The sequence below is a fragment of the Vitis vinifera genome, chromosome 18, assembly GCF_030704535.1.
Source record: "Vitis vinifera cultivar Pinot Noir 40024 chromosome 18, ASM3070453v1".
In the NCBI taxonomy this organism is placed as follows: Eukaryota; Viridiplantae; Streptophyta; class Magnoliopsida; order Vitales; family Vitaceae; genus Vitis; species Vitis vinifera.
This window is the reverse complement of record NC_081822.1, coordinates 29326183-29341556: the sequence shown is the minus strand read 5'-3', so window position 1 is coordinate 29341556 and position 15374 is coordinate 29326183. Positions and strand designations below refer to the sequence as shown.

Genomic DNA, 15374 nt, shown 5'->3' with positions numbered 1-15374 from the left:
TGTCGTTGGATTTGTACTGTGAAGTACAAGGCAGATGGTAGTATTGAACGATTTAAAGCAATACTGGTAGCAAAAGGGTACACTCAAACTTATGAAATTGACTACACAGAGACATTTGTACTTGTAGCTAAGATCAACACAGTTCGAGTATTACTATTTTTAGTTGCAAACCTAGATTGGCCATTACAACAATTTGATGTGAAAAATGCCTTTCTGCATGGCGAGTTATCTGAAGAAGTGTATATGGATCTTCCACTAGGATGCATGGTGTCAGAAAAGCAATGTCAGAAGGTGTGCAAATTTAAGAAGTCATTGTATGGGTTGAAGCAATCCCCGAGAGCATGGTTTGGAAGGTTCACAAAATCAATGAGAGCTTTTGGCTATCATCAAAGTAATTCTGATCACACTATGTTCCTGAGAAAGCAACATGGTAAGATTACGACACTTATCATATATGTGGATGACATGGTAGTCACAAAAAATGATCCTGAAGAAAGAAAAGCTTTGCAAAATTATCTATTTAGAGAATTCGAAATGAAAGATTTAGGTCCTCTAAAATACTTTCTTAGGATGGAAGTTTCTCGATCAAGTGAAAGAATTTTTCTGTCTCAAAGAAAATATGCCTTAGATCTTTTACAGGAGACTGGAATGTCGGGATGTCAACCTGTTAATATACCAATAGAAAAAGGTCTGAAATTGTGTGTTGAGCCTAATCAAGTATCAACCGATAAGGGAAGATACCAGAGACTTGTGGGGAGATTAATGTACTTAGCTCATACAAGACCAGATCTTGCTTATGCATTGAGTGTAGTGAGTCAATACATGCACAATCCTGGAGAGCAACATATGAATGCAGTCATGTGTATTTTGAGGTATTTGAAGAATGCTCCTAGGAAGGGAATTTTGTTCGCTAAAAATGTTGATCGTCAGAGTATAGAAGTATATATTGATGCTGATTGGGCCGGTGCAGTGAATGATAGGCGATCTACATCTGGTTACTTTACCTTTGTAGGTGGTAATCTTGTGACATGGAAAAGTAAGAAGTAGAATGTCGTCGCTCGTTCAAGTGGAGAAGCAGAATTTAGAGGTATGGCTCTAGGACTTTGTGAGGCATTATGGCTAAGACTCCTCTTACAGGATTTAGGTTTCTAGGCAACCAATCCGATTGTTTTGTGACAATAAAGCCGCATGTGACATTGCTCATAATCTAGTACAACATGATTGTACAAAGCATGTCGAGGGGGATAGATTCTTCATTAAGGAAAAGTTGGATGATAAGATTGTGGAATTGCCTAAGATTCGATCAGAAGATCAATTGGCCCATATCCTCACCAAAGCTGTCTCAAGTCAAGTATTCTCAAAATTTTTAGACAAGTTGGGCATGTGTGACATCTATGCACCAACTTGAGGGGGAGTGTTGAGATATTAGGAATTTTTTCCTTATATCATTCTTTCCTTGTATCATTTAGTGTTGAGATATTAGGAATGTTTAGATATTAGGAAAGTTGAGATATTAGGAATATTGAGATATTAGGATATTAGTTTTTATTTTCTTATATCATTCTTTCCTTGTATCATTCTTTCCCATTCTTAGAATGGTGATTACCCTCTATATATACTCTGTACATGGAATGTATGAAAAAACAACCATTTATCAATTTGAAGACAAGAAAATAAAATTAAATCAATCTTGTTATAAAGATGGGTAGGGTTATTCCGTTACATGGTAGACACCAAGAGAAAATTAAACCTAATGATCTTGTCATAGATTAAGGTGAAGGAGAGGGAGCGGCTGCAACAGAATCACAAAATTTCCATATTTGGTCACTCCTTGACACAATTTGGGTTTTGTAGGGTTTCAAGGAACATATTCTAACAGTATAGTTTGTAATTTGTGTGTGGCAAGGAAGATCCATGCTCAAAATTTCTTGACAGCAAGGAGTAGTAGGGAAACCATTGTTGCCGATCATAATATATATGTAGTAGGATTTGAACAACCTTGGGAAACCCCCTTGGCGCAGTCATTCAAAAAGTAGCTAGTTGGGGGTGATACCGACGGAAATTTATTCTCCCAATCATAAGAAGGTCCATCTGCAACTGTTGGTTCCGCTGATACCATCAATGATGGTTAAGAAAAAGAAAACCATCATGGAGGAATTGCTGAAATTTGCCATATTGCTTCAAGATACTTTTCTTTGGATAGCAGGGTTCAAAAAATTGACCGAGTTCGATACAACTCGACCGAGTCGTATCCATCTCGACGCTGACCGCGACGAGTTCGATACCAGATACCTAGACTCGGCTTTGAATCGATTGGACTCGGATGACTCAACCGATATTCCGAGTTAACTCGGTCAACTCGGAAAAAAAAAATCAACAGATTCTTTGTAAAAAAGACCCATCACAATAAGAATCAATTTTTCAGAGAAATCAGAGATTCCTTTACAAAAGAAAACCTATGAAAATTTTAAACAAACCCGTGAAAATTTGAAACAAACCCATGACCCTTTCAAAAGCCTTTAAAAAGAGTCTCGGTTGAAGAATAACTTACCTAACCCTAAATCCACCATTGCTAGAGTGTAGAATTTTCATCTTTGGTGCGGTGCCTGGTGGGAAGGTAGCAGATCGTGGTTGTATGGTAGTAGTGGGAAGGTCCGATAGTCTGAGAGGCTGTAAATCGTGGTGTGTTGGGGAAGAAGATAGCAAGGTCGCGTCTTCGTGGTGTTGGGGAAGAAGACAGAGGGCAAGGGTTTCAACTTTCAAACTGGCAGGTAATAATTAATAAAGGTGTTCCCCATTTTTGCTATATAATTGTGTTTAATGAAACATATGAGTATATATATACTCTTTGTATATGGTTTAACACTTTATTGTTGTTATATATAATCTGCCATTCCTTTTCAAATATTGGATGGTTATAACATTTTTGTTTTTAGGTGCCAATTAATTTGATTGACTTTCATCCATCACATAAATGAGAAAACATAAATGAATATCTTTAATATTTTAAAATTATTATCACTATTAAATTATACATTTTATCAATTTCCCAATAATCTTAATAAAATCAGTCATTATTTTTTATTTTATACAATGACAAGTGACATTAAATACTAATTTATTAAGTGATTAATTAAAATTCATCTTAGCCCTTGACCATCCTTGAGATGTGATCTATTAGTCTTTGGTTGAATGGTCTTTGATATTTGTTTTATATTCTTCAACTATGGTATAATCTAATTTTGAATTTAGGTATATAAATTATAAACTAAATAAGACATAATTAATTATTTTAAATTATTTCATGATTTTTTTAATTTTTAAAAATAATTTTGAATTCAAAAAACCAATCTAATTAATTACATATAAAATCAAAACATTTTATAATATTATGTTCACAATTCAACTCTAAATGAGTACATGGAATGAAAATTTTGACTCATTTTAAAAAAGTAAAACTTTATTAATTATTCAATTTAAATAAAATATTATGAAAAATTATTACTTTAAATATTTATTATTAATTTTAACCCAAAAAATGATGAAGATGTTAATATTTTTATGTTTCTAACATATACTAAAATAGTATTTTTTTTATAAAAATAAAATAAAATAAACCTATGATTTTATTATAATATCATATATAAGTAAAAAATTATAACTACTCTTTTGTAATAGATACTAAACCTTCATTTAGGTTATATTTGATTCCCAAAAAATTATTAAGAAAATTTATTTATTTATTTTCACTATTTTTATCATAAAAAATATAAAAGAGAATCAACTGAAATTAAAAATTAGCTAAACATTTATATATTTTTAAATTATATAATCTTTATATAGAAAAATAAATAAATAAAATGAATTAAAAGAGCCATAAAAAAATAATTTATTAACCTTAAATTTGTTTAGTTTTCATTTTTTTCCTCTAATATTCATAAACCAAATATAGCATTAGTAAATGACTTATTTAATTAAAAAGGTTATTGAAAACCCAATTTTGTAAATCTAACCCTTCATTATTTTTTTGGCATCATTTTAAAAAAACAATCTCATTTTTTCCTTATAAAAACAATTATTTCTTTTAAAACATTCATGTAAATATTTAAAATAATCAAGGGTATATATATATAGAGTTACTCTTCAAATATAAGGATTCTTGTCATCATTTTTAACTAATTAGGTTTTAATAAATTGAGTTACTCTTCAAGTATAAGGATTATATAAAATTTTGTATAATGCTACAAAATATAATGTAGAAGAAATTGTATTGAATACTTTAAAAATATCACTCAATTTTCTATTAGTATAAATAAATTTACATTATATTATTGACAAAAAATTTCTAGTTTGAAAAAATTTGGGAGAAAATGTGAAGGAAATAAAATAGGGAGGAAAAGTATAAGAAAAAACAAATGAAGAAAAATAAAAAATAAATTTAAAATTAATGAATCATTTTTACAAACTCATTTTATTTGTTAATTTTAACTCTTCAATTAAATAATTTGAAATTATATAAATTTTTAATTAATCTTAATTGTATTTTATTTTCTTTCATAGTATATTCTTTTTTTCTTATCTTAATACTTTTCAAGAAACAAACATAATCTAAAAATTTTGATTTCGTGTTTGTTGGGATTTTTCGTTGTTATTAATTTCAATTTTATAAAGAAATATAAAAAATAAATTTAAAATTATTAAATTATTTTTATTTATTATTTAAACTTGTTTCACTCATTTTTCATTTTCTATATAAAGATTAAATAACTTTAAAAAAAAAATCATTTATTTTTTTTATAAATTATATTTATAAAATAATAGGGTTTAAGGCTCTATTTTCTCATTTAAAGACCTTTGAAAATACGTCAACATTGATGTAAAAAAAAAAAAAATTATGAGGACAAAAAACAACTCCTCAAAAGAATGACGGGATTTATTATTTCTTATGTTGATAAAAACTGAAAATTGAAAATTTATTTCTAGAATTCATGTCCTTGCTGATTTTGGCTTGGCAAATCTTTCCCATAGAAAGTAAAAGTTGTGAATTTTTAAGAAAATCAAATGTTGATTTACTGATGTAGGGTACTAAAGTTGAGTGTAGGAACTAGTGCTCCTAAAGCTAAGGAAATGCACCTTCAGCCGTTTTTCAAGCTTTCTTAAATTCTTTTACGACCTAAAATTTCCATTAAAGGGTTTAGAACCTTGAAATCCATTTTCCATTGAAGAACTTGAAACTATAACTTCAAAGTCAGATTATATACATCAAAACAAGAACCTTCAACTTAGTAGAAGCTCCGTTATACAAAAGTTCTAATACATAGTCAAGGTTTTTAACCCTCATGTTCTCTTTTTTTACAGTGATAACGCAAAAATACACAAAAATCTCCAAGTTTGCAGTTTACTCATTTCTTAATTGCTAGCTAGGAAGTGTCCTATGGTTAACCATTCTACCTGTCTTGATTCCATTCTTCAGTTACAACTGTTCCAACACCCTTTTAAAACTAACTTGGTTCTGTCAAATGACTCCTAATGGCCACTTATGAAGCCCAATGTGCAGTACCCTCTCAGCCAAGTATTTCAGCCTGTTTTTAAACTGATTTTGTGTCAACACATGACCACTTGTGCAACCACCCATGGTAATCATGGCCTGGTAAATTTTTAGCCACATAGGCAACCAATTGACTAAGTTGCTTGTTTGCCTAGCTTCTGATCCTAATAACTTTTTGGAGAGAAACTCCACTACACTTGGCCCACCTTTAATTAAGCCACTTTACCCTAATTATATGGCTAATTATCCTCAATTTATCCAAGAATTTTACTTACCATCTTCTTCAAATTTCTAAGAACATTAATTCTTCTTTAAGAAACTCAACAACTTAATCTCCATCAAATTTAACTAACCCCAAATCTCCACAGCTATCACCATAGACCACAATTAGTGACAAGTCATTAAGTCACCACAGATCACTAATTAGATTATTGATCAAGTCATTTATCCTCAAGCGATGGTTAAAATAACAAAGGTTTGGACTTATTCACTGTGTGTGAATATAACTTCTTTGTCATCTTGTTTTCACATTATTTAATGAAGTGGTTATTAACTTGTTTGCGAAAAACTTGATCTGCTGGTAAGTTTGTGAAGAATGCTGATGTGCTTGGAAATGCCAAGGGCATGGCAGTTGGGACGACACCTTATTGTCACGGACTTAGTCGTTCACTAAGCTCGTGCGGCACTTAGACAAGTCAAGACGCTTGATCTTGCTAAGTCAGCCTTGCTCCCAATACTTAGCTTGCTAGGCTAAGATGCTCACGACTCGGAAGCTTGAGAAGTTGTAGTAGGCAACTTTTAAAGAATGGAAGCTCTTATTACTCAAGGAAGCCTTTACAAGTGCTTGGAAGCTCACTTGCTTGGTTAGGAAGTGATTTGGGTGGTGCCTTGGTCAAATGAGGCCCTCACCTATTTATAGGCACCAAGGGAACTCTCTAGAACCTTGGAGGGTTCCTTACAAATCAAGAATATTCTAGAACATCCTACCCTATTCTATGTACAACCCTATGTACAAGAATATACAAGAGTTTCCTAGAAGTCTCTAGAAAGCCTTGGACTCCTCCCATGCCTTCCACCATGGTGTAGAGATGCGTGGACATCTCTAGGCATTTCTAGAACCTTCCACACTCTTCCCATCAATAGCTTAGTGTAGATGGCTCCAGGAGTCTCCAGAAGCTTCCCTCCTCCTATATAAGCCCATGGGGAGGGTCATTTGAAACATCCTGTGACATTATGCTCACTTATGTAAGTAGGATGGGGAATTGGCTCGTGCATGGGGTTGAGACTTGGCATGCATACTGGAGGTCTCAAACAGTTGTCAATGTTGTGTAAGAATGAGAAGTGTTTGGTGGGCATGATGAAGTGGGTTAGGTTGATGGTGGTGAGTATGGTATGGGAGATAAGCTGAAGGTATGGTGATGAGCTTAGTGGGTATAAAGGTTGGGGAAATGGGTGATGGAGCAAATGGGAAGTGTAGCAGATGGAGTAGTAGAGTACTTTCAGGGTGGAAGGTGTATATCAGATATATATATGTGTGAAAAGAGATGGTCCCCGACTTAGCAAACCACGTGGATGAATGCATCAAAGTTCGTAGTGAGATCAGAGGAGGAAAAAAGAAAAGGAAAAGAAAGGAAAAGAAAAGCCAACTCTCTCCTGATAGCTAAATTTTATCTTCCTAAATTCTGGAGAGAAAGGGACAGAGGGAGAGAGAGAGAGGAGGAAACGGAGGAAACCCCTTTCAACTCGGCGTATAAAGGCAGTGATTGAGAGGGAGAGATCACCGATCAGTGTGTGTGTATGGATGTGCATTGGATCCTTCGCCGAGGGTGGGTTTGAAAGGTTCCACCTGCTCTCACTCTGTCCGTCTGTCTCTTTCTCTCTCTAGCAAAGGTGCAGAGAAAAACCAACCAAAGAAGACGAGAGAAGATCGCTCAAGCAACAGAAAAGATCACGGTGTTTTCATTTTCATGATTGTATATATGAGAGGAGAATTCATCTGGGGTCTTGTAACGTACCTTCTTTCTCTCTTCCAAGCTTCCTCATTGCTCTCTCTCTTTTTCTCGCCTTCCAGCATATGCTGATCAGAAGCTAAAAGAAAAGATCGAGGTGGCTAAATTGTTGATGAGAAAAATGTCACAGTTTCAAGATCAGCCCAGTACTGATCGTCATCTTCAAGAACAAGAACAAGAACAAGAAGCACAAGGCAATATCCATGATCCAGAGCTGATACAAGAAAAAGGAGGAGACAATCACGTCGACGACACAGTTACTTCTCAGGAACCGGGGAGGCCATCATTAGGAGAATTGAGTGCAGTGGAGGAAAACGAAGGCTTCAGATCCCCGACATCCATAAAACATAAAATCCCAGCCATCACAGAATGCCCACCTGCACCGAGAAAGCCAACAGCAACACGAGCAATCCCAATGAAGCGGAGGATATCGAAGGTCCCCAGAAGACTCCAATTTGAAGAGTTTGAGGTGCTGATTCCTCCTAAAATTCTTGCTAGTTTGCTTTCAAGGCTCATGAAAACTTCCAGGGATGAAAGAAAGTGAATCTTCTTGATCATCTATACTATATCCAGAATGGTGAGGCTTCAAACCATGAAGCCGGTAATGGTGATGCTAGCTGGAGCCTGGAGTACTGCAGATTTGTTATAAGTTAATTTAGGTTTGGCCGGTGTTACATTCTTTGTTTCTTTTGTGGTTGAGATGTTTGTTTGTAGGGAAAATGGTCCAAGAGGCCTTGATGATGCTGTAAAGTTAAAGTTGCAAGCGATGAAAGAAGGATAATCAATCAAGTACAGACCAAGAAAAAAGAGGCGGTTGTACAATTCAAACTTTGATGCACCTAGGTTATTTTATATTAATCAAGGTGTTATGCCATCTTCAAGAATGGAATTGATTCGATCTCAGAGATTCAATAAACATCAATCCTCAAGTTTTATTCTCTCTTTTTTGTCTTTTACATTTACATTTGGATTCCTTGATCAGTATATATGTTCTTCTCTTCTTAATTTCTAGCAGAAGATCTATGGTATTGTTATTATTCTTTGGAAGGTGGCTCTTGGCCTGGTGTGAAAGACAAAACCATCCATGCTAGAAAAGCAACTGGTTTTGTGGAATGAAGGGGCAGTATTAACTTTTCATCAGTGCCTTTAATTATTAGGGCAGAAGGCCGCCTTCATATGTGAAGATAGGGGGCATTCCCAAATGTACTGTCCCCCATTTTTTCGTCCATAGAATTTCTCTTAGATTTGGATTAAATCTGAATCTTAGTTTTCCAAGAGAGGCAAACATGCCCCATGATGCATGAGCCCCTTTAAACGGCGAAATATATTAATAATAAATGAATATTTATGGCAACTGTTGGTTCTTTGTTGCCCATGAAAGGTCATACATATGTATGCCTCCCCCCTATGCCCAAGTCTCTAGGTTTTGCCTTAATGTATTGTTTTCCTTGCTAGTTCATTGGTGGTTGTTGTGGTTGTTAAAAATTTAAAACTCATTTTCCATGCATGGTGATGTTTCGGTCTACTCTTCCTTCGTACTCTCTGGGGTGCAGGTGTTACTAACCATGTTTTTGTTGAGACATGATTGCAGAGGTTGTATCAACGTGTGTTAGGCTAATTTTGGTGAGTCTAAATGTCAACCTTGTATGAGAGTGGGTGAGATCACTATGGGATGTGATTGTTCTTTTGAGTTTATAGATTTTGAATGTTCAAACGAATTTAATTTTTTAAATTAATTTATATTTTCAAAATATAACTTCTATAGAAATTAGAAATCATAGTTTTAAGATATGTAATGAAATTACAGTTTCAAAATATGGTTTCTAACCTTTGTTTGTGATAGCATATTCTATTGGATACCTTGGATATTATATCTCGTTAAGAGAAGGTGATTGGGAATGTAGAAGAGAAGCTGTCTCAGAAAGTTCATGATATTCAGGAAGAAGTGAAAGATGCATACACCAAAACAAAAGAGAAGGTGTCTGAGAAAACCCATATGGTTCAAGAAGGGGTCAAAGAGGCTGTTGAGAAAGCAAAACATGCTGCAAAACCCACTTGTGATCTGAGAAAGACAATTGTGGAAGATGTTGCAGGAAATATTTCAAAGATTGAAGCAGCCTCAAGAGAGCAAATGGGGCAGAGAGGCAGAGGAGAAAGACAAGGAGAAGAAAAGGATGGGGTGGACACTGTGAAAAGCACTTTGCATGAGTTCCAAAAAAAGGGTCAACATGACTTCATTAATAGGGTCTATGATGTTGTGAATTATATGCTGTCTACGGATGCTATAGGATCATTGACGTGTGTGATTCATATTTTAGGATTTGCCACAGCTTATGGGGTATGTGTGTGGGTTACATTTTTTTCAAGTTTTGTTTTAGCTGGGGCTCTGCCAAATCAACAGTTTGGGATTGTGCAAAGCAAGATTTATCCTTTTTATTTCAAAATTATGGCTTCTTGTGTTGGGTTGGCCTTGTTGGGACATGCATTGAGTCAAGGAGAAAAAGTGTTGTTAGGTAAACCTGACTTGTTTCAAGGGCATGCACTTTTGGCCACACTTCATATCATTCTCATCAATTTACTGTATTTGGAGCCTCGAGCTACAAAGGTACCTGCTCTTATTCTCAATTCATCTTTTGCTTATTGTTTATGTTACGTAGACATTTTGGGTGAGAGACCTTATTCCTAATTTTGCCTACTTTGGGCAATTCTTTGAGTGATGATGCATGAAAAATAACCTTATAATGGATTTCTCCATTTTGTTAATTTATATTTGTGAGACCACTAAAAGTAGTATAGAATTAATTTTTTCTATGGGAAAGAAGAACCCAAGAACCATACCAAAATTTTATATCGTTTAAAATGAAGACATTCATTTTTATATTGCATTTCTCCACTCATTTTCTTTTGGGATAAATATGAGGCTATTCAAAACATGTTAGCATCTAGTTTTAATCCTTGTTACAATGAAGGGAGAAGTATCAAATTGTAGTTCATAGCTCTAGCTTGATTCTAGGTTTATCATCCACTAAAATAAATAATCAATTTAGTGGTATAATTTGTCTTCATAGAGTGGCTATTTTAGTGAGTCTCTTTGTCCAACAACTTTCTTATATACGTTCTCTCCTGCGTCCCTCTCTCTCTCTCTCTCTCTCATTTCTAAAATTTGCAAATATTCAGCTCCTCATAGGAGGTTTGGCAGAAGTAAGTACAAAAATAATATATTTTTCATGATTAATTTGCAGGTGATGTTTGAAAGGATAAGGGTAGAAAATGAAGAAAGGAAAGGACAAGAGAGTTCTAGGGTTGAGCCTGGCAAGGAGGGTGAGCCCACCACAGGTGCATCTGGCCCACAAGTTATGGGAAGACTAGACCAAGAGACGGTGAACAATCAAATCCTTGAACTGAATGAGATGCTGAAGAAGCTCAACGCATATTCATCCTTCTTAAATATTCTTACTCTCATGGTTCTCAAGTTGCACCTAGTGTACTTAGTCCATCGTCTTTACATGACATGTTGATTTTAATATAATCATGTGAAGGTTCGGTATGATATATTGTATTTTCTTTCTCTCTGTGATTAAGTTGTGAATTTTGAAGCTAGACACAATTTTAGTTTTGAAAGAGTTTTGTAATGGTAATGTCATGTTGTGTTTTCTTGGTTAATTTTGTTATATTAGAATGTTTGGGCTTTGTTTTTTTCAATATTTTTAACCGTTTTCCATTTCAGAAGGTTTTCATTTTTAATATATATATAGCTCATTTCTTGGTTAAATGTTCTCATTTTCATTGTATATATATATATATATATATAGCTCATTTCAACACATCAATAATATCATTATTCAATTGATTAATTATTATATTAATATTTCTTATTAATCTATTTGGTTAGTATGATGGTTAATTAATTAGTGCTACAATGATTGTGAAGACATTGGATGGGGCAAAAGATAGGATCGTGATTTTGGCATTGTTTTGCCTGAGAGAGGAAAATAAGGATTACTTTTTTGGCACTGTTCTAGCGATCAAGGGTGCAAAAGTTGTGAAGATACTATTTTTATGGTAAAATCAACACATAAGAAAATTATTTTTCTTATATATTAGATGGCTTAGTTTATTAGCATGCACTCGAACCCTTTTCCACCATTTGCACGGTAGACAAGAAAATAAAATTGAACCGATCTTATAAGGATGGATTCAATTATTCCATCACATGGGAGACAACAAAAGAAAATCAAACATAATCTTGTCATAGATTAAGATGAATTAAAGAGAGGAAGCAGGTGCAATTAAAACACAAAATTTCCAGATTTGCTCACTTCTTGACACGATTTGGGTTTTGTAGGGTTTAAGGGAATGTAATTCAAGAGTAAAGTTTGTAAGTTGTGTGTGGCAAGGAAGACCCATAGTCAAAATTTCTTGACAACAAGGAGTAGAGGGGAGACCATTGTTGCCGAACATAAGATATCTGTAGTACGGCAGTGAACAGCCTTCCCAAACCTTCTTGGCGCAGTCATTCAAATAGTGGCTAGTTGGGGGTGATACCGGCGGAAATTCATGCTTCCAATCGTAAGAAGGTCCAACTGCGATCTCTACAGGTCCCGCTGATACCATCAATGCCTTGATAGCTAAGAAAAAGATCACCAAGATGGTGGAATTAATGCTGAAATTTTCCATATTGATCGAGGGAATTTCTCTAGTGGTGGTAAAGAAAAGAATAGAATTAGGTAGACTGAGATTAGGTTCATACATATGTTTATGTGGTGGGAGAGGTGGCGAGTAGTGTTGGTGCACGGTTCAAATAGCATCTGACCATCTAGAGTTCAAGGGCTAGATGGAATGGTCACTTGTATCTCTTTGTCTAGTCTACCTGAGATGCAGACTTTTTTCTTTCTTGTACAAAAGGATGTCCGAACTGGTTGTCTAAGCAAGCTCTTCTGATGCTTAAGTCAGCAATTGACTTGAGCAAGTAAAGGATGAGAAAGAAAAGCAGCACATCTTTCTTGAATTGTGTGTTGCTATTTATTTTTGCTCATGTGTAACATTTTTTTTCAGACTTCTTAATAACACCTCAATTGCGTTTGATTATACGGTATTATGACATTGACTACTAATGCATAACAATTGTCTTGTCTTGATAAGCCACCAATAATGGAATATCTCCTCATAACGACTACATTAATTATGGAGAGTGTTTGGTGCACAATTTATGCTGAAGGTGAGTAAATGTTTGGAGGTTAGTCAAAAGCCATTCTTGTTGTTTCTGTTTCAAGATTGTCTATCTCCATTTTGGTTTTGGGGATAGACGGATCATCCACATGGCCTTAAGTCTTTATAGCAAACGGCCGCAAGTGCATTTCCCCCATACAGTCGCAAGCGCGTTTCCCCCATACAATCGCAAGCACAAATGGATGATGGACAACCTTGTAAAGAGGGTCCCACAAGTAGATTTGGTTAAAAATTAAAAAAATTTGGTTTCGTTGTCATTGGGGTTTAAGGCTCATTTTTAATCATTTCCATTTTAGTACTAATTGATGATTAATTAAGGAATTTTATGGGTTTAAATGTTTCATTTAATTCGTACATGAATTAAATTAAGTATTAAGTTCAATTATTTGAGATATGTTAATTGAAGAGTTATCACTTGTAGAAACAACCCCATGTATTAATCAAATGGAATCAATAAAAAAAAAAAACCAACTTTATTCTACTGTTGTTGCCTACAAGGCATTATGTGTGCCACTCTTTTAACTCATATGCATGTAATGATTATGATTCTTTGGTAATTATTTTTTAAAATAATTTTTTAATTTTTTATGACAAAAAAAATAGAAAAATATGTTTTATAATTACAAAATATAAAATAATTTTCTATTTTTAAAATAAAAAATTATTTTAATATTTTTAGAAAACATGATATTTAAAAAAAAATATATTTTAATAATTTTTGGTTATTTTCTTTATGTTATTTTAAACATAATTATACAAAGATGAATAATAATTAAAAATAAAACATTACAAACAAAAGTTATTTTTAAAACATATTTAAAAATATATATAAGTTATGAATATTTCTAAGTTTTTAAATGGATTTTTATTTTACAAAACATCAAAAAATATTTAAGAAACATTGTTGTTAATTTTTTTTTAAATTGTTTTTAAAAATACTTCTCAAACAAAATCTTTCTCTTTCGCACATTCATAGATTCCTCATGAAATGAATTGTTAACTTCACTTGTACATCATGCTTATAGCTGATTGTAGTTCACTAAATATTACATTACAAACGTTGAGAAAAAAGGACGGATTAATTTGAAGCACTTGAGGGAATGATTGTAGGAGCGATGGCATAATGTAAGAGCAAGTGAAACTTGGAAACTAGAAGCATGTGGGCATTGTGGGATGACTAAGGAAATTATCGCAAAGGATGAATGTGAGGAAACAACATTCTTAGGCTAGAACAAGCTTATAAATGAATACAACCATGGCCTTTGTATCCACCCTTGAATTAACTTATACCACTTCAGGTTGATCCTCATAAATGGATCAATCTTTTTCTTATTTTCGATCTACAAGTTAGTGCCAAAGTGAGTTTTCATGGTAAAATATGGTTCAAATGCTAAAGTCGATAAGAGAAAATGAATACCATTTCTCAAAGGATGAAAATGAAAACAAATGGATAAATACAAGATGAGAGAAATAGTACAACCACTGTTAGAAATAATTTTTCTCAATTTCAATAGAGCAGCAACTTCTCTTAATATTAATCATTCGGATGCATTGGAAAAGAATCATTTTCCTAATTGGTTCAAGGAGTTATCATATTTATTTCAATTAAGTGCACACTCATACTCATTACATCAAACACTCATACTCATTACATCAAAATTTCTTACCCGTGAAAATTAAGACCTTGTTTATCAATTATTTTTTAAAACAATTTGTTATTCTACAAAATAAAAATAAAAAACAAGAAAACATATTTGACAATTAAAAAACACGAATCAATTTTTTGTCATTGAAAACATAAAATAAAGTGTTTTCAAAGAGCCTATTTGTTTTCATTTGTTTTTTAAGGATTATTTTAAAACATAATTATATAAATATCAAGAATAACTAAAAATAAAGTATCGCATATAAAAATTATTTTTAAAACATATTTGAAAGTATAGAAAATGAGTTAAAAATATTTCATATTCTAAATAGATTTTTATTTTACAAAATATTAGAAAATAATTTTTAAAAATTGTTCTCAAAAACACTTTTGAAAGAGAGCTCTTAGGAAAAGACTTCTTCACTGTGTGTGAATATAACTTCTTTGTCATCTTGTTTTCACATTATTTAATAAAGTGGTTATTAACTTGTTTGCGAAAAACTTGACCTGCTGGTACGTTTGTGAAGAATGCTGATGTGCTTGGAAATGCCAAGGGCATGGCAGTTGGGACGACACCTTATGCTCACTTATGTAACGAAGTTGGGGAATTGGCTCGTGCATGGGGTTCAGACTTGGCATGCATACTGGAGGTCTCAAACAGTTGGTCAATGTTGTGTAAGAAAGAGCAGTGTTTGGTGGGCATGATGAAGTGGGTTAGGTTGATGGTGGTGTGTATGGTATGGGATCGAGATAAGCTGAAGGTATGGTGATGAGCTTAGTGGGTATAAAGGTTGGGGAAATGGGTGACGGAGCGTGTGTGAGCGTGTGTGTGTGTGTGTGTGTGTGGTCCCCGATAGCAAACCACGTGGATAGTGAGATCAGAGGAGGAAAAAAGAAAAGGAAAAGGAAAAGAAAGGAAAAGAAAAGCCAACTCTCTCCTGAT

At 33.6% G+C, this 15374-nt stretch overlaps 1 protein-coding gene across 1 annotated transcript; it reads left to right on the top strand.

The window, feature by feature from the left end:
• Nucleotides 1-7678: 7678 nt before the first annotated feature.
• Nucleotides 7679-11109, top strand: LOC109121966 (uncharacterized). Its single transcript, XM_019217862.2, has 5 exons — nucleotides 7679-8026; nucleotides 8131-8186; nucleotides 8272-8302; nucleotides 9446-10162; nucleotides 10800-11109. The coding sequence occupies exons 1-5, from the start codon at nucleotides 7679-7681 to the stop codon at nucleotides 11073-11075; spliced, it is 1428 nt and encodes a 475-aa protein (XP_019073407.2). The 3' UTR covers nucleotides 11076-11109.
• Nucleotides 11110-15374: the final 4265 nt, after the last annotated feature.